The 25271-nt window shown below is 40.4% G+C and overlaps 2 protein-coding genes across 2 annotated transcripts; both read right to left on the reverse strand.

Annotated features, from left to right (window-relative positions):
• Window positions 1–5493: 5493 nt before the first annotated feature.
• LOC139165241 (proto-oncogene Mas-like) lies at window positions 5494–6501 on the reverse strand. The gene has a single exon (XM_070748344.1). It carries the CDS (start codon window positions 6499–6501, stop codon window positions 5617–5619), a length of 885 nt encoding a protein of 294 aa, XP_070604445.1. The 3' UTR covers window positions 5494–5616.
• A 14475-nt stretch (window positions 6502–20976) lies between these two features.
• LOC139165495 (proto-oncogene Mas-like) lies at window positions 20977–25139 on the reverse strand. The gene is made up of 2 exons (XM_070748671.1): window positions 25132–25139; window positions 20977–21955 (listed from the first exon to the last, which is right to left on the reverse strand). The coding sequence occupies exons 1-2, from the start codon at window positions 25137–25139 to the stop codon at window positions 20977–20979; spliced, it is 987 nt and encodes a 328-aa protein (XP_070604772.1).
• Window positions 25140–25271: the final 132 nt, after the last annotated feature.

The following is a 25271-nucleotide window of genomic DNA, read 5'->3' on the forward strand; positions in this document are numbered from 1 at the left end:
CGGGCATAAACATATACATATAACTATGCCTATGCCTAAATAATAATAATAATAATAATAATAATAATAATAATAATAATAATAATAAAAAACATAAACAAACCCACCATACATTCATTAGCCAGGGGGCACTGTAATGACCTCAAGCCTGGCGACATAGATGAGTCTTAAGACTCTTAAGAAAGGTGAGAAGGATGGGGGCAATATGAATCTCTGGGGGAAGCTGATTCCAAAGGGCTGGCGCCCCAACAAAGAAGGCTCTTCCCCTAGGCAATATTGTCTAGTTGACGGAACCTGTAGAATGCCAGCTCTGTGGGACCTAACCAGTCGCTGGGATTCATGGGGCTGGAGGCAGTCCCGTAAGGAATCTAAAAGATAGATAGATAGATAGATAGATAGATAGATAGATAGATAGATAGATAGATAGATAGATAGATAGGTATGTAGGTAGGTAGGTAGGTAGGTAGGTAGTAGATAGGTATGTATGTATGTATGTATGTAGGTAGATAGATAGATAGATAGATAGATAGATAGATAGATAGATAGATAGATAGATAGATAGATAGACTTTGACATAGACATAGACATAGACAGAGGGGGGGGTTGCACTTTAAATCTTTCAGACAGTTTATATATGTAAACCAGTAATAAGAATAACCTTCTTCTAAGTCTTTTCTCATTTTCAGTCTAAAATGCATATCATTCAAAACCATTTGTCAAGTTATCAGCCTATGTCCTATGCCATCCATCGTCTCCCTTTCTAAAAAGCTTTTTGTGGCGACACCCCTAAGGGCAATTTACGAAAGTAACCTTATTTTATAGCTATTCCAAACTCCAAATACAAGATGTCTAACAAGAGGATTCTTAAACAGTACAAGGACTTTTCATTTCTCATACTGTAAATAATCATGTGAACCAAATTTCAGTGCCAGAGTTCCAAGTAACCGATCCAAAGGAATTGAAACTCCAAGACCAAGGTGCTCCTCAAAGTCCAAATTTATTACACATATCATATTGGCACATCTGGTGAAAACCCGATTCTAAAGTCCTGAGGTTTTCCCCAGCCAAATTAACAATCGAAGCTCTCCCCCACCTGTTCTGTCGGACTCTCTGGTAGAATCCTCCCAAAAATTCACAGGTACACATTTCAGACACACACACATTTGAAAATTCAAAACAATGTTCTTTATAATGAAAATTCACTTAAACCAAGCCCTCTTTTGGTATAGCCAAGAGCACTGGTCTCCAAACAAACTGGTAATTTGTACAAGTCCCTTATCAGTTCTGTGATACTTAGCTTGCAGCTGTGAGGCAATTCACAGTCCTTCTTCTTTCACAAAGTGACACACACTTTGCTCTGGTTTAGTTTCAAAAGGTCAAAGTCAGTAAAGCAGTCATGAAACACAACGATCAGATAATCCTCCACAATGGTAAAACCCACAGACTGCTATTTATAGCAGCCTCACTAATGACTACAGCCCCACCCAACCACAGGTGGCCTCATTTTCTTTGATAATAATCTCTCAGTTGTTGTTGCCTATGCATCGCTCTCCGCATGCGTGGCTGTATCATTAACTCTTGTTCTGAATCCAAGGAGGAGCTAGATAATTGATCTCCTTCTGAGCTGTCTGCCACACTCTCCTCCCTGTCACTCATGTCTTCTTGGTCAGAGGAGCCTTCATCTTCAGATTTCACCGGGGGCAAACCAGGCCTGCAGCATGTGCATGTCTCCCCCACATCCACAGTCCTTGGGGCAGGAGCTGGGCCAGAGCTAACCACAACACCACCCAATCCACACAACCAGGTGACAATCCCAACTCCAAAACTGGTTTCAGTTCCCCAGCACCTTGTGGGAACCTCCTTGGTTCCAGGGAGAGAGGATTTTATTTTGGCTACAAGAATAGCAATAGCTTTTAGACTTATATACCGCTTCACAGTGCTTTACAGCTCTCTAAAGCCATTTACAGAGCATGAGCATATTGCCCCCAACAATCTGGGATCTTATTTTACCAACCTTGGAAGGATGGAAGCCTGAGTCAACCTTGAGCCTGGTGAGATTCGATCTGCCAAACTGCAGGCAGCCGGTGACCAGCAAAAGTAGTTTGCAATACTGTACTCTAACCACTGCATCATCAAAACTCCCTCTGTTCTCCCCTCCCATTTTCACTGTTCCAGTAAACTTTGCTGTGGTTTCAGGGTTGACATTCAGTTCAAAATGGCTTCAGGGTTAACATTCAGTTCATGACTTCAAAATTCGTACAGCCTTTTGGTATAATCTTTAAATACTTCTTGTGCATCTTGCATGTGAGATAACATCTTCAGTAGCAAAAGTTAGAGACGCATACGACACGAGTTCTGTTCTTCAGAAGAAAGTCTGTAGCTGATAATGTCCAGCTCAATTCCCTTTTTTCTGCAGAAGGAACTAACTGCATCAAGCGAAGGCTAACGGAATTCACTGAAAAAATATCTCATTGTTAGATTTTGAAAGAGATCTCCTAGTCTCCTCTGGAGATTCTTCCTATCATCCCCAGGTGGGTCAGTAGTAAAGATGGAGCTTGTGTTGTGATTGTTGTTATTTGGCAGAATATTCCTCTTTGAGTTCAGGATAGGAATGGGAGATGATCAGATGGGATCAATAATTACTCTAGCAAATAACAGAACTCAAATTAGCAGCATTTTCCCCCCAGAATGTGACCCCCCAAATGTCTCTTCTCTGAGTCTAATAAATCTTAATATATCAATTATGAATTCTATTCTCATGCTATTAATAGTTGCTGCTATTTTTCTAAAATATTGTCTCTCTTCTTTTTTTTAAAAAGGACCCTTGTTTAGTTTTTGTATTGTCTTGTCTTGCTGGTGTTTTGATTAGAAAAGGGGAACTACACCATAAAGATTAGTATTAGCATTAATTAATTAATTAATTGATTGATTTTTATGCCACCCCTCTCCGGAGACTTGGGGCGGCTAACAGCGACAATAAAACAGTGTACAATAGTAATCTGATATTAGAAATGATTAAAAATCCATTAATATAAAAACCAAACATACATACATACATACCATGCATAGAATTGTAAAGGCCTAGGGGGAAAGAGGATCTTAATTCCCCCATGCCTGGCGGCAGAGGTGGGTTTTAAGTTGCTTATGAAAGGCAAGGAGGGTGGGGGCAGTTCTAATCTCTGGGGGGAGTTGGTTCCAGAAGACCGGGGCCGCCACAGAGAAGACTCTTCCCCTGGGTCCTGCCAAGCGACATTGCTTAGTTGACGGACCCAGAGAAGGCCCACTCTATGGGACCTAACTGGTCGCTGGGATTCATGCAGCAGAATGCGGTCCCTGAGGTAATCTGGTCCGGTACCATGAAGGGCTTTATAGGTCATAACCAACACTTTGAATTGTGACCGGAAACTGATTGGCAACCAATGCAGACTGCGGAGTGTTGGTGTAACATGGGCATATTTGGGAAAGCCCATGATTGCTCTCGCAGCTGCATTCTGCACGATCTGAAATTTCCGAACTTCAGAGGTAGCCCCATGTAGAGAGGTAGCCCCATGTAGAGAGGTAGCCCCATGTAGAGAGGTAGCCCCATGTAGAGAGGTAGCCCCATGTAGAGAGCGTTACAGTAGTAATATTAATATTAATTAATATTCATAGTTTGGGCTTCTTGTTTGGACTATTTCACTGATGCTAAGCTTGCTGATCAATGACAAGACATTCATCCTTGGAAAACAATGGAAAACTCATCAAGTAGCTCAAACCCTTTAAATATATTTAGAAACATAGAAACATAGAAGACTGACAGCATAAAAAGACCCCATGATCCATCTAGTCTGCCCTTATACTATTTCCTGTATTTTATCTTAGGATGGATATATGTTTATCCCAGGCATGTTTAAATTCAGTGACTGTGGATTTATCAACCATGTCTGCTGGAAGTTTGTTCCAAGGATCTACTACTCTTTCAGTACAATAATTGCCACACTAATATGGATCCAGAATTACATTTTCAGAATCATCCATCAATTCTCACTTGTAAGTGATCTTTGCTTAGCAACTGATGGTGAGAGTAAAGTATCTGGGAACACAAAAGTAGTTGAAATAGCATTTGGACCATTTTGATTTATGCACGCAAGCGAATAAACATCAGGTGCCAAAATTCACTCATAAGAAAAAAACATTCTTCTAGCTTCCCAGCTAATTTATTTTATTTATTTATTTATTTATTGGATTTGTATGCCGCCCCTCTCCGGAGACTTGGGGTGGCTAAGAGCGACAATAAAACAGTGTACAATAGTAATCTGATATTAGAAATGATTAAAAATCCATTAATATAAAAACCAAACATACATACAGACATACCATGCATAGAATTGTAAAGGCCTAGGGGGAAAGAGGATCTCAATTCCCCCATGCTTGGTGGCAGAGGTGGGTTTTAAGTTGCTTATGAAAGGCAAGGAGGGAGGGGGCAGTTCTAATCTCTGGGAGGAGTTGGTTCCAGAGGGCCAGGGCCACCACAGAGAAGGCTCTTCCCCTGGGTCCCGCCAGGTGACATTGCTTAGTTGATGGGACTCAGAGAAGATCCACTCTGTGGGACCTAACTGGTCAATTACCAAGCTTGGAGAAAAAGTTTAGGCCTTTTCACCCATGAGTTGTTTTACCAAGTCATCTCAACAAGATCTGTTCAAAATGACATGGAAACCACTGTTACGGTTGAGAATTATTTATTTATTTTGTCCAATACACAATACATATTGAAGAGAATAGACATGAAGTATTATATATAAAGAAGAGGACAGAAGAAAAGATATAAAAATAGAGAAGATATATGAAAGGAAGAAAAGATATAGGAGATATGGGATATATGAAAGACAATAGGACAGGGGACGAAAGGCACACTAGTGCACTTATGTATGCCCCTTACTGACCTCTTAGGAACCTGGATAGGTCAATCGTGGAGAGTCTAAGGGAAAAATGTTGGGGGTTAGGGGTTGACACTATTGAGTCCGGTAATGAGTTCCACACTTCGACAACTCGGTTGCTAATGTCATATTTTTTACAGTCAAATTTGGAGCGATTAATATTAAGTTTGAATCTGTTGCATGCTCTTGTGTTGTTGTGGTTGAAGCTGAAGTAGTCATTGACAAGCAGGACGTTGCAGCATATGATCTTGTGGGCAATACTTAAATCGTGTTTTAGGCGTCGTAGTTCTAAGCTTTCTAGATCCAGGATTGTTAGTCTGTTTTCGTAGGGTATTCTGTTTCGAGAGGAGGAGGGAAGGGCTCTTCTGGTGAAATATCTTTGGACGTTTTCGAGGGTGTCAATGTCCGAGATGTGGTATGGGTTCCAGACAGATGAGCTGTATTCAAGGATGGGTCTGGCAAAAGTTTTGTAGGCTCTGGTGAGTAGTGTGAGATTGTCGGAGCAGAAGCTACATAGGATCAGGTTAACAACTCTAGAAGCCTTTTTGGCAGACTAATTTCCTAATCTCCTTGGCATTACATTTTTGGCAACACTGGATTTGCCAGAGGAAGTTTTTCTGAATTAATTATCATGTCCTGGCAAGGCAATATTATAGAAATATAGGGGGTTTCTTTCACTGCATCATAACTGGTTATCAACCTAGACCTCTGGCTGCTTTCCATTCTCTTCCTCTTCCTTGAATACTCTCTGGAGGATAATGTTTGGGTTGAACATATAATGATGCTCTTTCTTTCTCCCCAATAGAAAATAGATCAGCGGGTTAGCACTGCTGTTTAGAGAGACACATAGGTAGCCGTATGTAATTAAATGGACAAACCTCTGTTTGAAAAGACTCTCCTTGAGATAAATGGCACTTGGTGGAATAGAAAAGGCGAGGAAGAAAAACAGGGCAAGCAAGGTGACTTTGAGAAGCTTCCCTCGCTTCTGCATCTGCGATTTAAGGTAGCCTTTGATGAAGAGGGCTAGACTGGAGACCACCATGAATGGGATGCAAGTAAAAGTACATATGAGGATGTGATAGAATGGAGGGAACTTTATAGTCTCACTTGTATCGAACAGAGCAAAATGAATTGCACATAGGAGCAAAGAAACTAGCCATGAGAAAGCACACAGTATGTGGGACAAGTAGGGAGACTGATGGCACCGATACCAAATGGGGAAGAAGAGAGCCAAACACCGGTCAATGCTGATGATTGTCAGAAGGAATTGACCAGTGCAGTAAGTGCATATGAAACATTCTATTATTATTAGTGGGTGGGAACTATTAGTCAGGGACAGAATTGTTGTCAGCAATAGCAATACGAGAGTCCCACTGTCAGCCGTGGCTAAATTGACGATGTAGACAGTGAAAGAATTTCTCTTCATTTTGCATCCCAAAAGTTGGATGACCATTCCATTTCCGATAATTCCTGGAATACAGATTAAAATGATTAAAGAAGAAAGGGTTTTCCCCTGATAGTCAGGCTGATAAATGCTGCTCTTTGCATCAGTCTCGTTGGTATCATTATATACCAAACTTCCCATTTTAGCATCCAGTATTCCAGAAGAAACGTTTATCATATTGGTTGCATTCTTCTGTTGCAATAAACCGAACTTTGATTTTCTTGTTTCTGCTTCCTCTTGAGAACTAAGGATGGATCCAGACAGCTAAAGGGCAAAGCCCTTGGTTTAGTCAACAGTCATCAAATGACTTCTATGTCTGTTCTGGTCTTTTCCAAGAAGTATGTGGACAATGTGAAAATTTAGAGCAAACAAATCACTTGGGTTAACCTTCTGGGTACTTCTGCATTGGTTCTTGCTGAAGAAGGCAGAAATGGAGACAGTGTCTGTAGATTATTATCTCCCATCAGTTTTCAGCCATATGGGTGAACTCTTCATCTGGCATCATCTGGTTTCGAAACACATAAAGAATTTGACTCATCGAGAGAAAAGGTCTTGTTTCACTTTAATCCAGAGAAACATCACTTTAATCTAGAGAAGCAAAGCAGAAATGACTCGTGGAGAACAGTTAATTTGCACAGTTAAAAGAGGAAATGTTTTCCGTTTTGTGGGTAGTTTGGTTTCCTCTGCTTCTTCCCAAGAACTGTTTCATATCTAAAAAAAAGAAAAATAGTCAGAGGATCACTTTAATGGCATACAATACAGCATGGATTGTCCCAGCTTTATTTTAAAGTTTAAACTAACTGCCGTAAAAAAATATATTCATTTTAATTCATATCCTTCTAATATGTTCTCTTTGGGACCACATATAAGTAACACAAGGTCTAATGACATTCTGGTTGCTTTATGTTGCTCCCAGAGAAGACAAAATGTCCTTTGTAATATCAATTGATAAAGAGGTCTTCCCTACTAAATATTTCTAATAATGTAGAATTTCACATAGTTGGTGATAATTTAACAAGGATTCTAGATAGCTGCTATTTCATTGCAATAAACTAAATCCACCAAATTGAATTGCAATCTAGTGAAATAAAATAATGTATACACCAGAGAAGCCACCTTAAAAATCATATCCTGCCCAAGTCAATTCTCTTTTGAAGAACGGGCCAAATGTAAGGACACATTTTTGCTTTCTGCTGCACGAATCCCAGAGACCAGTTAGGTCCCACAGAGTGGGCCTTCTCCAGGTCCCGTCAATTAAACAATGTCGTTTGGCGGGACCCAGGTGAAGAGCCTTCTCTGTGGCGGCCCCGGCCCTCTGGAACCAACTCCCCCCAGAGATTAGAATTGCCTCCACCCTCCTTGCCTTTCGTAAGCTTCTTAAAACCCACCTCTGCCGCCAGGCATGGGGGAATTGAGATATTCTCCCCCCCCCTAGGCCTTTACAATTTTATGCATGGTATGTTTGTATGTATGTTTGGTTTTATAATAAGGGTTTTTTTGTTTTTTTTTAAAGTTGTTGTAGTATTGGATTGTTAGATGCTGTTTTTATTACTGTTGTTAGCTGCCCCGAATCTACTGAGAGGGGAGGCATACAAATCCAATAAATAAATAAAATAAATAAATAAATAAAATGATCTGAAAAAGGAATGGAATGGAATGGAATAGAATAGAATAGAATAATAGAGTAGGAAGGGACCCTAGAGGTTTTCTAGTCCAACCTCCTGCCTAGGCAGGAAACCCTACACCACATCAGACAAATGGTTATCCAACACCAGTGTTGGAGCATTCCCAACTTCTGGAAGCAAGCTGTCCCACAGATTAAGTGTTCCAACTGTCAGGAAATTTCTCCTTAGTTCTAAACTGCTTCTCTCCTTCTTCAGTTTCCACCCATTGCTTCTTGTTTCACCCTCAGGTGCTTAGGATCATAGTTTGACCCGACCTTCCTTGTGGCAACCCCATGAATGTAGTGGAGAAAGAGCAGAAGAAAAGTAAGCAAAAGACAAGAATATTTGATAAATAGGAGACAACTGCAGAAATTTCTCTTCTCTCTGTGACTTGAGTCACTACTTTTGTCCCAGCCACTCAAAACCCTTCTTAGTTTTCAATCAAGCATGCAATTAACTGTCCCAGAAGTGGTAGGAGCAAATGATAATAATAATAATAATAATAATAATAATAATAATAATAATAATAATAATAATAATTTATTGGATTTGTATGTGCAATAGGGTTGATATTCCTGGAGGGGTCTGTAATATGGTAAATGATTTAGCTTTACCAGATAAATGGTCAAAGCAATGGAAACTGCAGTTTAATGTTTCCAAATGTAAAATAATGCACTTGGGGAAAAGGAATCCTCAATCTGAGTACTGCATTGGCAGTTCTGTGTTAGCAAAAACTTCAGAAGAGAAAGATTTAGGGGTAGTGATTTCTGACAGTCTCAAAATGGGTGAGCAGTGTGGTCGGGCAGTACGAAAAGCAAGTAGGATGCTTGGCTGCATAGCTAGAGGTATAACAAGCAGGAAGAGGGAGATTATGATCCCGCTATTGAGAGCGCTGGTGAGACCACATTTGGAATACTGTGTTCAGTTCTGGAGACCTCACCTACAAAAAGATATTGATAAAACTGAATGGGCCCAAAGACGGGCTACAAGAATGGTGGAAGGTCTTAAGCATAAAACGTATCAGGAAAGACTTAATGAACTCAATCTGTATAGTCTGGAGGACAGAAGGAAAAGGGGGGACATGATTGAAGCATTTAAATGTGTTAAAGGGTTAAATAAGGTTAAATAAGGTTCAGGAGGGAAGTGTTTTTAAAGTGTTTCAGGAGGGAAGTGTTTTTAAAGTGAACACAAGAACAAGGGGACACAATCTGAAGTTAGTTGGGGGAAAGATCAAAAGCAACGTGAGTAAATATTATTTCACTGAAAGAGTAGTAGATCCTTGGAACAAACTTCCCGCAGATGTGGTTGGTAAATCCACAGTAACTGAATTTAAACATGCCTGGGATAAACATATATCCATTGTAAGATAAAATACAGGAAATGGTATAAGGGGAGACTAGATGGACCATGAGGTCTTTTTCTCCCGTCAGACCTCTATGTTTCTATGTTTCTATAACAATAACAACAACAACAACAACAACAACAACAACAGGGTTTGAAGGGACCTTGGAGGTCTTCTAGTTCAACCCCCTGCTTAGGCAGGAAACCCTACACCACTTCAGACCAATAGTTATCCAACATCTTCTTAAAAACTACCAGTGTTGGAGCATTCACAACTTCTGGAGGCAAGCTGTTCCACTGAATAATTGTTCTGTCAGGAAATTTCTCCTTAGTTCTAGCCTGCTTCTCTCCTTGATCAGTTTCCATCCATTGCTTCTTCTCTTACTTTCAGGTGCTTGGAGAAGAGTTTGATTCCCTTTTCTTTGTGGCAACCCCTGAGATATTGGAAGACTGCTATCATGCCTCCCCTAGTCCTTCTTTTCATTAAAGTAGACACACCCAGTTCCAGCAACAGTTCTTCATATGTTTTATCGTCCAGTTGCCTAATCATGTTTGTTGCTCTTCTCTGCACTCGTTCTAGAGTCTCAATCAAATCATTAACTGATTTTTTAAAAAACAAATCGTCACCTGTGATGAATGACCATTTGTAAGAAATCATAGTATCAAAAAATATCATCCTTGCAGTTTCTAAGACTTATTCTGAGTTGAGAATTATATTTTTTCACATAACAGTTACCAGGATGAGAATTCTGTCTTTGCTAAGGACATACCTGGTGATGAAGTCTAAGAATTCCTGGCGATGTTGAGCAAATCTCTTTGAGAATCCAAGGAAGTTTATAAAGCTAGATTTCTTTGATGACTCCGCCTTGGTTTGCCTTTGAGGTGACTCTGTTGAGCACACAGAATTTATTCAGCATCAGAAATAGATTTCCAGAAAAGAAGAAGGAACTTGCTTCACATTTTGTGACGTGTACACTCTTTTTCAACCTTTCTAATGCCATGACCTCTTAATACAGTTTCTCATCTTGTGGTGACCCCCAACTATAAGTTTAGCACCAATTCTTCCATAAGATCTTTAAGCTGATTGGCAAGAGGTCAGGCTGTAGGTAGGTAGGTAGGTAGGTAGGTAGGTAGGTAGGTAGGTAGATAGATAGATAGATAGGTAGATAGATAGATAGATAGATGGTGATAGATTGATGACAGATGATAGAGAGATAGGTGATAGATTAATAGGTGATAGATTTATATATAATGTGTGTGTCTGTGTCTCTCTCTGTGTGTGTTTCTGTGTGTGCGTGTATTTTCACAGGTACAGGTATGAAGATCTTGGCATATTCGGGTTTCTTCCTGTATAAATTTCAAAGATTTCTGGTGATGTTTTGATCAGGTCTCACTTGTCATCTTCAGGCTGATGCTTTTGTCCTTGTGCTAGGGCGAACACAGAAAGACCTGAGCTGCCTTCCCTCTATAAATACTGGTGGGTGGGTGTGGAGTGCTGGCTCAGCAGCTGCAAGCTGTGTTGAAAGTTTCTGGTGAATCAGTGAGGTAACACCTGGGGTCATTGATGTAATTGATATATGCTGATTAGTTGATGTTTGTGGATTGGGGGCGATATCCTGAGTAGTTGGAGCTTGCAGACTACTTAGCTGTTTGGTAATGTGTGTCTGGAGTGTAACATTTTTGGTTTGGCTGTGAGTTTGTGGTCTGGTCATGTGTTTATGGTGTTTGTCAGTTTGCTTTGTCTGTATGTCAGAGTGGGGTGCAGCAGTTAGGGTGCTGCTGTAGTTTGGCTTCTGGGTGGTGGTTGTATTTGGTCTGTAGGGTGGGTGTGGGTTTGGGTCTGGTGGGGGTGATTGGTGATGGTGTCCTGTGTTGTCCTGGGCCTGGTTTCAGTTTGAATGGCTGGGATATGTTTGTTAATGAGGGCTGCTTAATAGGGTAGGTGTGGGTTTGGGTCTGGTGGGGGTGATTGGTGAGAATTCTCCAGGAATTCACCAGGAAGGTTCAACATAGTTCACTAGAAGATTGATAGATAGATAGATAGATAGATAGATAGATAGATAGATAGATAGATAGATGATAGATAGATAGATAGATAGATAGATAGATAGATAGAAATATAGAAGGATAGAAGGATAGAAGGATGGATGGATGGATGGATGGATGGATGGATGGATGGATGGTGGATGGATGGATGGATGGATGGATGGATGGATGGATAGATAGATAGATAGATAGATAGATGATAGATACTTTTTGTAGCTTTCTATTGTTTATGACATTCACTAGAAGGGCTGCTATTGCATAAACAGAGGGATAGACTCAATATAACGTGAAGTAGTGATACCGTAAAGCCTTGGTAGGGTCAAACCTGGAATACTGCATGCAATTTTGATTACCATGTTGTAAAAAAGATGTTGAGACTCTAGAAACAGTGCAGAGAAATGCATCAAAGACGATTAGGCTAAAACATATGAAAAACAGTTGCTGGAGTTGGGCATGTCTAGACTGATGAAAGGAAGGACAGGAGTGACATGATTAGCAGTCTTTCAATATCTCATGGGATGCCACAAAAAATGGGGTGTCAGGGTACAAGCACCTGAAGGCAGGACTAGAAGCAATAGATGGATTAACATATATTCTTGAGGACACTGACAAAGTTTAGAAGGAATATTTGGAGGAAAGGAAGTAAAACGGAAGCTTTATCTCTGTGGGTGTTTTACCCTCCAAATTCAGATCACCCTTGAAGAATATATCAGACCTACATTTGGTCCAGAATGGAGCAGCCTAAAGTAGTCATGGGCATTTTTTTTCTTTTTTTTCCACGTGACACTTCTATTTTGTAAATTGCAATAGCTACTAGTGGGCTTGAAGATATAATTCACAGTCTTGGTTGGACCCAATAAAGGTCTCCATGGTTTAAAATATGGATACCTAAGGGACCACATTTGTTTGTTTCCGTATCACCAGAAATATTTTTTTATTATTTATTTATTTATTTGTCATACAAATATAGCATTGTAGTATGTTTAACAACTTTGTAGTATGTTTAACAACTGGCAACTTCAAATATCAACCAACAAATGTTCTACCCTCCACATGTGCAAAAAGAATCGAAACCGCACATAGGTACTGAATAAACAATCTCTCACTGCTAACCCACATTCTGTAAAAGACCTTGGAATACTAATATCGAATGACCTAAGTACTAAACCCCACTGCAACAATATTGCCAAAAAGGCTTCTAGAGTTGTTAACCTAATCCTACGCAGCTTCTGCTCAGGCAATCTCACACTACTCACAAGAGCCTACAAAACTTTTGCCAGACCCATCCTAGACTAATGCTCATCTGTCTGGAACCCATATCACATCTCAGACATCAACACCCTTGAAAACGTCCAAAGATATTTCACCAGAAGAGCCCTTCACTCATCCACTAGAAACAGAATATCCTACGAAAATAGACTAACAATCCTGGGCCTAGAAAGCCTAGAACTACGGCGCCTAAAACACGATTTGAGTATTGCCCACAAGATCATATGCTGCAACGTCCTACCGGTAAATGACTACTTCAGCTTCAATCGCAATAACACAAGAGCACGCAGCAGATTCAAACTTAATACAAACCGCCTCCAAACTTGACTGTAAAAAATACGATTTCAACAATCGAGTTATCGAAGCGTGGAACTCATTACCGGACTCAATTGTGTCAACCCCTAACCCCCAACACTTCTCCCTTAGACTCTCCACGATTGACCTCTCCAGGTTCCTAAGAAGCCAGTAAGGGGCGTACATAAGTGCACTGGTGTGCCTTTGGTCCCCTGTCCAATTGTCTTTCCTTTCTTTCACCTATCTTATATATTATCTTCCTTTCATATATCCTCTCCTCTAAGTTCACTTTCACCCTTATATATATTACCACATGTCTATTTTTCTTCCTATGTATTTGTGTATTGGACAAATAAATAAATAAATAGATAGATAGATAGATAGATAGATAGATAGATAGATAGATAGATGATTGATAGATAGATAGATAGAAATATAGAAGGATAGAAGGATAGAAGGATAGAAGGATGGATGGATGGATGGATGGATGGATGGATGGATGGTGGATGGATGGATGGATGGATGGATGGATGGATAGATAGATAGATAGATAGATAGATAGATAGATAGATGATAGATACTTTTTGTAGCTTTCTATTGTTTATGACATTCACTAGAAGGGCTGCTATTGCATAAACAGAGGGATAGACTCAATATCACGTGAAGTAGTGATACCGTAAAGCCTTGGTAGGGTCAAACCTGGAATACTGCATGCAATTTTGATTACCATGTTGTAAAAAAGATGTTGAGACTCTAGAAACAGTGCAGAGAAATGCATCAAAGACGATTAGGCTAAAACATATGAAAAACAGTTGCTGGAGTTGGGCATGTCTAGACTGATGAAAGGAAGGACAGGAGTGACATGATTAGCAGTCTTTCAATATCTCATGGGATGCCACAAAAAATGGGGTGTCAGGGTACAAGCACCTGAAGGCAGGACTAGAAGCAATAGATGGATTAACATATATTCTTGAGGACACTGACAAAGTTTAGAAGGAATATTTGGAGGAAAGGAAGTAAAACGGAAGCTTTATCTCTGTGGGTGTTTTACCCTCCAAATTCAGATCACCCTTGAAGAATATATCAGACCTACATTTGGTCCAGAATGGAGCAGCCTAAAGTAGTCATGGGCATTTTTTTTCTTTTTTTTCCACGTGACACTTCTATTTTGTAAATTGCAATAGCTACTAGTGGGCTTGAAGATATAATTCACAGTCTTGGTTGGACCCAATAAAGGTCTCCATGGTTTAAAATATGGATACCTAAGGGACCACATTTGTTTGTTTCCGTATCACCAGAAATATTTTTTTATTATTTATTTATTTATTTGTCATACAAATATAGCATTGTAGTATGTTTAACAACTTTGTAGTATGTTTAACAACTGGCAACTTCAAATATCAACCAACAAATGTTCTACCCTCCACATGTGCAAAAAGAATCGAAACCGCACATAGGTACTGAATAAACAATCTCTCACTGCTAACCCACATTCTGTAAAAGACCTTGGAATACTAATATCGAATGACCTAAGTACTAAACCCCACTGCAACAATATTGCCAAAAAAGCTTCTAGAGTTGTTAACCTAATCCTACGCAGCTTCTGCTCAGGCAATCTCACACTACTCACAAGAGCCTACAAAACTTTTGCCAGACCCATCCTAGACTAATGCTCATCTGTCTGGAACCCATATCACATCTCAGACATCAACACCCTTGAAAACGTCCAAAGATATTTCACCAGAAGAGCCCTTCACTCCTCCACTAGAAACAGAATATCCTACGAAAATAGACTAACAATCCTGGGCCTAGAAAGCCTAGAACTACGGCGCCTAAAACACGATTTGAGTATTGCCCACAAGATCATATGCTGCAACGTCCTACCGGTAAATGACTACTTCAGCTTCAATCGCAATAACACAAGAGCACGCAGCAGATTCAAACTTAATACAAACCGCCTCCAAACTTGACTGTAAAAAATACGATTTCAACAATCGAGTTATCGAAGCGTGGAACTCATTACCGGACTCAATTGTGTCAACCCCTAACCCCCAACACTTCTCCCTTAGACTCTCCACGATTGACCTCTCCAGGTTCCTAAGAGGCCAGTAAGGGGCGTACATAAGTGCACTGGTGTGCCTTTGGTCCCCTGTCCAATTGTCTTTCCTTTCTTTCACCTATCTTATATATTATCTTCCTTTCATATATCCTCTCCTCTAAGTTCACTTTCACCCTTATATATATTACCACATGTCTATTTTTCTTCCTATGTATTTGTGTATTGGACAAATAAATAAATAAATAGATAGATAGATAGATAGATAGATAGATAGATAGATAGATAGATAGATAGATAGATAGATAGATGATAGATAGATAGATAGATAGATAGATAGATAGATAGATAGATAGATAGATAGATAGAAGCTATCTAGAATCCTTGTTAAATTATCACCAACAATGTGAAATTCTACATTATTAGAAATATTTAGTAGGGAAGACCTCTTTATCAGTTGATATTACAAAGGTCATTTTTTCTTCTCTGGGAGCAACATAAAGCAACCAGAATGTCATTAAACCTAAAATAAATAAATAAATAAATAATATAACTATAAAGTAGAGATAGAAAAGACAAAAAGACAATGGGACAGGAACGGTAGGCACGAAGGTGCACTTATGCACGCCCTTTACAGACCTCTTAGGAAAGGGGAGAGGTCTATTGTAGATAATGTAAGGTTGAAGGCAGAGTAGATTTACTTCAGGTCCCATTTATCAACAATATCTTTTAGAAGACCTAAATATTTGCCTTCTGTATGACTGTGCCTACCCTAGGAAGATATATCCCTTATGAAACCTGTGTGGTTCTAACTCTTCTACGTATTCAGAAGTCTTAAAAGATCTATTTCTTGGGGCCTGTAGCTCTTCCTATAGCCCCCGAGAAAACATACTTCATGATCAACTCTCTGAAATTAGATTTAAAAAATGTCTTACCTGTATTACAGAACTCCAGATGCTGATAGAATCTGTCCCGTTCATTGTTTTGTGAAGAAATGAGTTTCCCTTCCCTTTTCTGCATACAAAACTTCCCTTCCTTCCTTCCTTTGCTTCTCTTAATGGTATTACTGGGCAAATTCTGTTGCTAAATGAAATTTGGTGTGGAACACATTAGTCACTATGGTGGTTGCTGAGCTTGGCTTTTTCGAAAACCACATCCCCATCAACACTGACAGTATATAAACAGGCATCAACCCCCACACTCAAATTCATCGAAGACCTTATCTTAATAGGATAATGAAATGTCAGCAGCCTAATTCAAAGAACATCAAGGACTCCCTAATTCTCTTCTGTTGAAATGAATCATTTTGCTTATCAAATTCTTTTGCTATGGTTATCTGATCAAACTCAAACTCATTCAGCTCTTAGCTTCTCCTGCATCCTGCCTGCAGAAGGTCTTGAGATCCTGCCTGTTCCTGAGATCACAAAGATGGCTCTGCTTTTGGAGTTCTTGAGGGTCTCTGAGCTTAGTTGTTTGTTTGCAAATGTTCCATGTCCACAACGAAAATCACACGCACACCCCTCCCTGAACATTGGCAAGGCAACCTACTTACTGTATGTGAACAGACATCAATCATCACACTCTCTCACATTGGAAATGCTACATTAATGGATCACAAACTTCCTAGCAGAGACGAGAAGGAAAATTTTACATAAATGGTATTTCACGCCAGTAAAACTAGCACACTTCCAAAGGAAAGGGAAAGGAAATTTCTGGCATGGTTGCCAAATAAAAGGAGTTTTTATGCATATGCTCTGGGAATGTGTTGAAGTTCAAAAATTTTGGAAGGAAGTACAGAATGAAATAAATAATATGCTAAACATTAATTGGATAATTACGAAAGAATTAGCAATACTAGTTAAATATGGGGAATTACGAGAATTTAAAGAAATCAAAACAGCAGCTTTGGAAAGCGCTCAAGCAGTAGTGGTATTAGGGTGGAAGGATAGCAATAAATGGACAATTCAGAATTGGTACTGGTACATGGTGGACAGCATCCACTTCGAAATTATGGAAATAAGATTAAATAACTTTGATGAAAATAAATTGGAGAAGCTGGTGGCACGATGGAATAAGGTGAAAAATTATATCTTAAGTAGAATTTATGACGACAATGTGAAAAATAAATTCCAATCACTTTTTGTATGTAAAGAAATGTAAACCAGAGCTAAGGAAGAAATTGAAACCTATTGCAAATAATTTAACCCCCTAAATGGTGGTGGGGTTTTATTGGTGTTGGGCACGTCTTCTTTTAAGGTTTTTTTGTTGTTGTTGTAATAAAATTTAATGATTTTTTTTTTAAAAAAAAAACAAGCTTCCTAGCACACAGGAAACAGCAGGTGCAAAATCACATCAGATACATATACAATTAGCACAGGGGCCCCCCTAGGCTGTGTACTCTCGTCACTTCTCTATATACAGATGACTACATCTCAAACCATCCATCTGTTAGACTACTGGAGTTCACAGATGGCACAGCAGTGATCGGTCTCATTCAAGACAATGATGAATCCGCATACAGACGGGAGGTTGAACAACTAACCGCATGGTGCAACCCGAAGGATCTGGAACTGAACACACTCAAAACTGTAGAAATGGTGGTAGATTTTAAGAGAAACCCTCACATTCTACCGCTTCTTACAATAATAGACAGCACAGTATCAACAGTAGAGACCTTCACATTTCTACGTTCCATCATATCTCAATAATGAAAATGGTCACCTAACATCAAAAACGTCAACAAAAATGCACAACAAAGAATGTTCTTTCTGTGCCAACTCAGGAAGTTCAAACTGCCCAAGGAGCCACTAGTACAGTTCTACAGAGGAATTATTGAGTCTGTCATCTGCATCTTTATAATTGTCTGGTTCAATTCTGCAACCCAACAAGACAGACACAGAGTTCAAAGGGTAATCAGAATTGCAGAAAAAAACAATTACTGCCAACTTGCCTTCCATTGAGGACCTGTATACTGCACGAGTCAAAAAGACAGCCTTGAAAATATTTACTGACCCCTCGCATCCTGGACATAAATAGTTTCAACTCCTACCCTCCAAACAATGCTATAGAGCACTGCATACCAAGACAATTAGACATAAGAACAGTTTTTCCCCAATGCCATCATTCTGGTAAACAAATAATTCCCTTACCACTGTCAAACTATTCACTAATGGCTGTAACTTGTTGCTTGTATCATTATAATTTATATTAATATAGAAACATAGAAACATAGAAAACTAACGGCAGAAAAAGACCTCATGGTCCATCTAGTCTGCCCTTATACTATTTCTTGTGTTTTATCTTAGGATGGATATATCTTTATCCCAGGCATGTTTAAATTCAGTTACTGTGGATTTACCAACCACGTCTGCTGGAAGTTTGTTCCAAGGATCTACTACTCTTTCAGTGAAATAATGTTTTCTCAGGTTGCTTTTGATCTTTCCCCCAACTAACTTCAAATTGTGTCCCCTTGTCCTTGTGTTCACTTTCCTATTAAAAACACTTCTCTCCTGGACCTTATTTAACCCTTTAACATATTTAAATGTTTCGATCATGTCCCCCCTTTTCCTTCTGTCCTCCAGACTATACAGATTGAGTTCATGAAGTCTTTCCTGATACGTTTTATGCTTAAGACCTTCCACCATTCTTGTAGCCCGTCTTTGGACCCGTTCAATTTTGTCAATAATAATTTAAAAAAACCAAAATCTATTACTATTAAAACTAAAACAACCAGCAAAACTATTAATAAAAACAGGTGAGGGCTGGGGTTTTTTCTCTGTTATTATTTAAGTGCTTTTACCATATGCTTTAAATCAAGAATCACTTCTCTCTCTGTTTCTCTCTCTTTTCTGTCATTCTCTGCCTCAATCATTTTCTCATTTCTCTTTTTTTCTCCTCTTTTTTCTATCATTTCTCTCTCTCTTCCTTCCACTCTTCTCTCTCTCTCTCTCTTTCTTCCTCTCTCATCTCTTTCTTTCTTTCTCTTTCTCTTTCTCTCTCTTGCTTTCTTTCTCTTTCTCTCACTCTCTTCCTTCCTCTCTCATCTCTTTCTTTCTTTCTTTCTCTATCTTGCTTTCTTCCTCTCTCTCACTCTCTTCCTTCCTCTCTCATTTCTCTCTCTCTTTCTTCCCCTCTCTCTCTTTCTCTATCTTGCTTTCTTCCTCTCTCTGACTCTCTTCCTTCCTCTCTTATCTCTCTCTCTCTTTCTCTCTCTCTCTTTCTCTATCTTGCTTTCTTCCTCTCTCTCTCTTCCTTCATCTCTCATCTCTTACTTTCTTTCTCTCTCTTTGTCTCTCTTGCTTTCTCCCTCTCTCTCCCTCTTCCTTCCTCTCTCATCTCTCTCTCTTTTCTTTCTCTCTCTTTCTCTATCTCTCCCCCTCTTTCTCTCTCTCTCTTTTTCTCACTTTCACTCCCTTGTTTTCTTTCTCTCTCTCTCTTGCTTTCTCTCTCACACTCTTTCTCTTTCTCTCTCTCGTTCTCTTTCTCTTGCTATCTCTTTCTCTCCCCCTATTTCTCTCTCTCTCTCTCTCTCTCACACACACACTTTCTCTCTATCTTGTTCTGTCATTGCTCTCACTCTCTCTTGTTCTCCGGAGGCTGGCGAAAGTAATTTTCAATTACTTTCAATTGTAATTTTCAATTACAATCAACCCATCTCTCCTTCCTTCCTTTCCCCCTCCCTCTTTTCCTTTCCTCCCCTCCCTTCCCTTCCCCTTTCTCCTTCTTTCCCTTCTTCCTTCATTCCAACCAACCTATCTCTTCTTCCTGTTTCCTTCTCCTCCCTCTTCCCCTTCCTTCCTCTCCATCTTTCCCTTCCTTCCCTCCATATTTTTCCTTCCTTCCTTCCCTTCTGTGTCCTCCCGGCCCTCTCTTCCCCTCCCCTCCCCTCCCTTTCCCCGACGAGGGCAGCCCATAGAGTCACACCCATACTGGGCCGAGTTACAAGAGCCTCAGCTGGGTGGGGAGCACTCGCTTCGTTCCCGCGGCAGGGCTTGGTCGGGAGCCCGCTGGTCAGGGCTCGGTCGCCGCCACCAGGAATCCAGGAAACCGGGATCAGGGGTCTCTGGGGCGTTGGGAACGACTCGTTCCCAAATGGATTTTTTTACACAGAAGGCTGCTTAGGAAAGAAACAAAATTTAACACAAGCGCAACCGCCACCCCGAAGGGGCTCCTACCTTCGCCGCACGCTTTATTCTGGGACTGGAGGACCGCGCTGCCAAAGGCTCCATCGGGGCTTCGAGTCCTGCCTCGCAAGGGCCGGAGGGCCCGCCTTTTTCATTGGTGAGGCAGGCAGCCAGCAAGAGAGGGCCGGTACTGCGCATGTGCGACGGCGGGCAAAACCGGGGCCCCCTCATGGCCGGGTCCGGTACACCACTCCCAGTAGTACCGCCCTATCAGCGGCCCTGCTGACACTGATGTTGGCAGTTCCATATGCTCTACCACCCAGCTGACTTTCAGTGCCAAGAGCTGGTTCCAAGCTGGTAAACTTTTACCTCTGGCCATAGAGTTCCCAAAAGAAAATAATCGACGATGCAGTTGCTGGGTATAACTATCAAGTGGTCAAGTGAAGGAAATCAAGACCAATACAACCATTTGTTTGAAACAACTTCTTTATTGCTGTTTGCATGCAGACAGGAATCTTGCCAGAGTAAAGCACACACTGCATATGTATCAGATATAGACTATTCAGGTTTTAGAGAGAATCCCCTTTGAACCTCTTTCTCCACACCAATGACTCAAGGCTCATTTCAGGTTTAGCTCCTTGAAAAAGAAGTCTTCCCTTCTACAAACAGGCGTCCAAGTCCATAACCCAAATCCAATTAAACATTTATTTTGGTCATAGACCAGGATAAAGGCTAATATGCAAAGGAAAGCTAAGAAAAACACACATGATGTGCCAAATAAACGTGTTGGTTAATACATTTATTATGCAATATTTATGACTGTTCACAACTGACTTTCATTCGTGGTTTCCTCGTCTTCTGGGCTGGTTTTCTCATTCTTGAAAACTCTTTGCAAAGCAACCTTGTAAGGTGCTCTGGTCTGACCTTTTCCACCCTTCTTCCTCCCCACTAAGAAATAAAGGAGTGGGTTGATGCTGCTGTTGAGAGTGGCACATCCTATCCCAATGGTCATGAGGAGGAGATTATTAGAATAAAAATGTTTGATGGCATAAAAGACATTCAGTGGGAGAGAAAGCAAGAGGAAGAAGAGGAGGGCCAGCAAGATGGTGGTGAGCAGTTTCCTTTGGTCGCGTTGAGACTTAGACCTCACATGAATCCAGAGAATCACAGTAGACACAACCATGAGAGGCGTACAAAGTAAGCCATTCACAATAAGCTGGTAAAGCACAGGTGAACTTTGAAAGGCCCTGGTCTGGTGGAGAATGAAGTGCAGCGCAGAGAGCAGGAAAGAGAAGATCCAGATGAGGCTGCAAACAAGTGTGGACAAATATGGAGGCCGATGACAACGATGCCAGAGTGGGAAGAGGACCGCCACGCACCTGTCCAGGCTGATGGCTGTCAGCAGAAACTGACTGGCAGAATACATGAAGGAAAAGAACTCAAAAAATAAGAAGAAAAAGGCATTGATGACATATGTTCTGTGGTTCAGAGTAAACACTGACACAAATATGGCTGAAACAACAAGTGATGTGATGACCCCAAAATCAGCGATGGAGAGATTCAGGATGAAAGTGGTAAAAGGATTCCTCTTAATGGAAAAGGCCAGGAGGTAAATGGTGGCTCCATTTCCCACCAGGCCCAAAAGGCAAATAAGGGCAATGAAGCCATTGAGAAGATTTCGTGGTACATTATCGAACAGATGATCGTAAGGAATCAATTCTGGTATTACAGTAACATTCGAGGGAAAGTCGACTGGTCCAGAACCAATCTCATGACTTAGAGAAATTTTATCGCTCTGTAAACTAAAAACAGAAAGAGACAGAAAGAGAATCAGTCTTTGTTTGTGAAATACATACATATTTTAGAAAGGCCCACCCTGCTTCCCAGATTAAAATATTCTTTATTCCTAATATTAAAAAGAGGCAAAATACAGTGGTACCTCTACTTATGAACTTAACTCGTTCCGTGACCAGGTTCTTGAGTAGAAAAGTTTGTAAGGAGAAGCAATTTTTCCCATAGGAACCAATTTAAAAGTAAATAATGTGTGCGATTGGGGAAACCGCAGGGAGGGTGGTGGCCCTGTTTTCTCCCAGGAGATTCCTAGAGAGGCCGCATGGAGGCTTCTTCCTGCCTTTTCTGGCCCTGTTTCCTCCCAGGAGATTCCTGGAGAGGCCCCATGGAGGCTCCTCCCCTCCTTTTCCGACCCTGTTTCCTCCCAGGAGATACCTATAGAGGCCCCATGGAGGCTTCTCCCCGCATTTTCCAGCCCTGTTTCCTCCCAGGAGATTCCTAGAGAGGCCCCAAGGAGGCTTTTCCCAGCCTTTTCCAGCCCTGTTTCCTCCCAGGAACCGCTCCAAACATGACTGTAAAAGATATGACTTCAGTAACCGAGTTGTCGAAGCGTGGAACTCATTACCGGACTCCATAGTGTCATCCCCAAACCCCCAACACTTTACCCTTAGATTATCTATGGTTGACCTATCCAGATTCCTAAGAGGTCAGTAAGGGGCGAGTACAAGTGCACTAGAGTGCCTTCCGTCCCCTGTCCTATTGCTCTCCTATATCTCTTATACCTTTCTTCTATTCCTATATCTTCTTTTCTATTATTTCTTAGATATATTTTACTATGAGTATCTCCTCTATAACCTTCATCATGTATTTTACTATGTGTATATAGATATATACCCACTAAAACCCTCATTGTTTATTGGACAAAAATAAATAAATAAAAATAAATAAAATTCCTAGAGAGGTCCCACGGAGGCTTCTCCCTGCCTGTTCCAGTTCCAGTTTCGGAGGCTCAGGTTTGTAAGTGGAATTTTTTTCTTGAGGAGAGGCAAAAAAATCTTGAACAACCGGATCTTATCTAGAAAAGTTCATAAGTAGAGGCATTCTTAGGTAGAGGTACCGCCAGGGGTGGGTTACTGCCTGGACAGGGGGGGGGAATGCAGTGGGGTAGCAAAAATCGAGCTCCACCCCAGAGCACCCAATTTGCATTGAATGATGTTGAAAGAAAATGCAGGGCGTCCTGCATAAGCCACGCCCACAGTGTGGTAGTAAAAATTTTGGTAGCCGTTCACTGGGTACCACAGTATTACATTTCTCCAAAAGGAGAAATGGAGAGACATCTTCTTAAATGAAGAAGCAGCCCCAATCTTCCTGCCTATAAAAAGAAGTTGGTCTTTTGGCATGTAGATTTTGTGTCCATGCAGAAAGGGTGGGTCAATCTATGCATAAACAAAACACCTCAGCCACAGCTCTGGAACTGATGGGCTTAATTTATATCTCCCCACCCAAATTCTAAGGACAGGACAGGATCTTTAGGATATAATAGGATTAACCTGAGTCTGCAGAGGAAGACAGCATAGAAATCAATCAATCAAACACTCAAAAAAGAAGTGGGGAAACTTGTTTCCCAAATGTTGTATTTATATGTTTTGGTTTTTTGTATTATTACATGTGATATTTATTGTATTGTTTCCCTTTTTTGTAGTTTTTTGTTTTGTTTTTTTGTTATTTGTTTTATTTAACTATGTCAAAAAATGAAATAAAAAAATTAAAAAAAGAAATCAATCAATCAAAAAAATCATTCAGTCAATCAATCAAACATACAACCCACAACCATTGAAATCGGAAAATACACAAAGTCCAGCATATTGCCCAATCTCTTGAAGTCTCTCAATCAGACTCCTATAAAGACCCATCCACTCACTCAGCCATTTTGTGAAACATTGGAAACATTGCTGTGGCCAAGGAAGTTTCTGGAAACCAAATAAAAAATGTCCTTCTTTCCAAACAGCCAGCCTCCATTTTATTTCCAGCGTCTTTCTCCTGGCTTGGAACCAGACCCGATTTTATTTCCCATAGTACATAGGTATGTACGTTATTTAGTGAAGGGCTACCAAAATGTTTACTACCTCACCGTGGGTGTGTCTTATGCAGGATGCCCAACATTTTCTTTTAATATCTTTTAGTGCAAATTGGATGCTCTGGGGTGGAGCTCCATTTTCACTATCCCACTGCGTTCCCCTCTGTCTGGGCAGTAGCCCACCCCTGCATACATACATACTTACACACATTCATTCATTCACTCACTCACTCACTCACTCACTCACTCACTCACTCACTCACTCACTTACACTGCACACCAAGACAACTAGACACAAGAACATTTTATTCCCGAACACAATCACTCTACTAAACAAATAATTCCCTCAACTCTGTCAGACTTTTTACTAAATCTTCACTTCTATTCTACTAGTTTTTCTCATCATTCCTATCACCCTTTTCCTCCCACTTAGGACTGTATGACTGTAACTTGTTGCTTGTATCCTAAGATTTTTATTAATATTAATTGTTTCTTCATTGCTTATATGACCCCTATGACAATCATTAAGTGTTGCACCATTTGATTCTTGACAAATGTATCTTTTTCTTTTATGTACGCTGAGAGCATATGCACCAAGACAAATTCCTTGTGTGTCCAATCACACTTGGCCAATAAAGAATTCTATTCTATTCTATTCTACCCCATTCTATTCTTTCTTTCTTTCTTTCTTTCTTTCTTTCTTTCTTTCTTTCTTTCTTTCTTTCTGTTTTCTTTCTTTCTGATTTGATTTGATTTGATTTGAGTTGATTTGAGTTGATTTGAGTTGATTTGAGTTGATTTGAGTTGATTTGAGTTTATTTGATTTGATTTTTATGCCGCCCTTCTCCTTAGACTCAGGGTGGCTTACAACATGTTAGCAATAACACTTTTTTAACAGAGCTAGGCTATTGCCCCCACAATCCGGGCCCTCATTTTACCCACCTCGGAAGGATGGAAGGATGAGTCAACCTTGAGCCGATGATGAGATTTGAACTGCTGACCTACAGATCTACAATCAGCTTCAGTGGCCTGCAGTACAGCACTCTACCTGCTGCGCCACTCCGCCTCTATACATACACACACATACATACAATGAAAGGCCGCACTTACCTTTCCATATCAGATCAGTCCTGGAGGCAGTGAGGGTGCGCATACAGCTGAGGGCGCACACCTCCACATGGGAATTTGCTTTCGCGCATGCATGGAAGCAAAGAAACCGGCGAAAATTGCCGAAATCTCACGCGAGGACA

This window comes from Erythrolamprus reginae, chromosome 3 (assembly GCF_031021105.1).
Source record: "Erythrolamprus reginae isolate rEryReg1 chromosome 3, rEryReg1.hap1, whole genome shotgun sequence".
In the NCBI taxonomy this organism is placed as follows: Eukaryota; Metazoa; Chordata; class Lepidosauria; order Squamata; family Dipsadidae; genus Erythrolamprus; species Erythrolamprus reginae.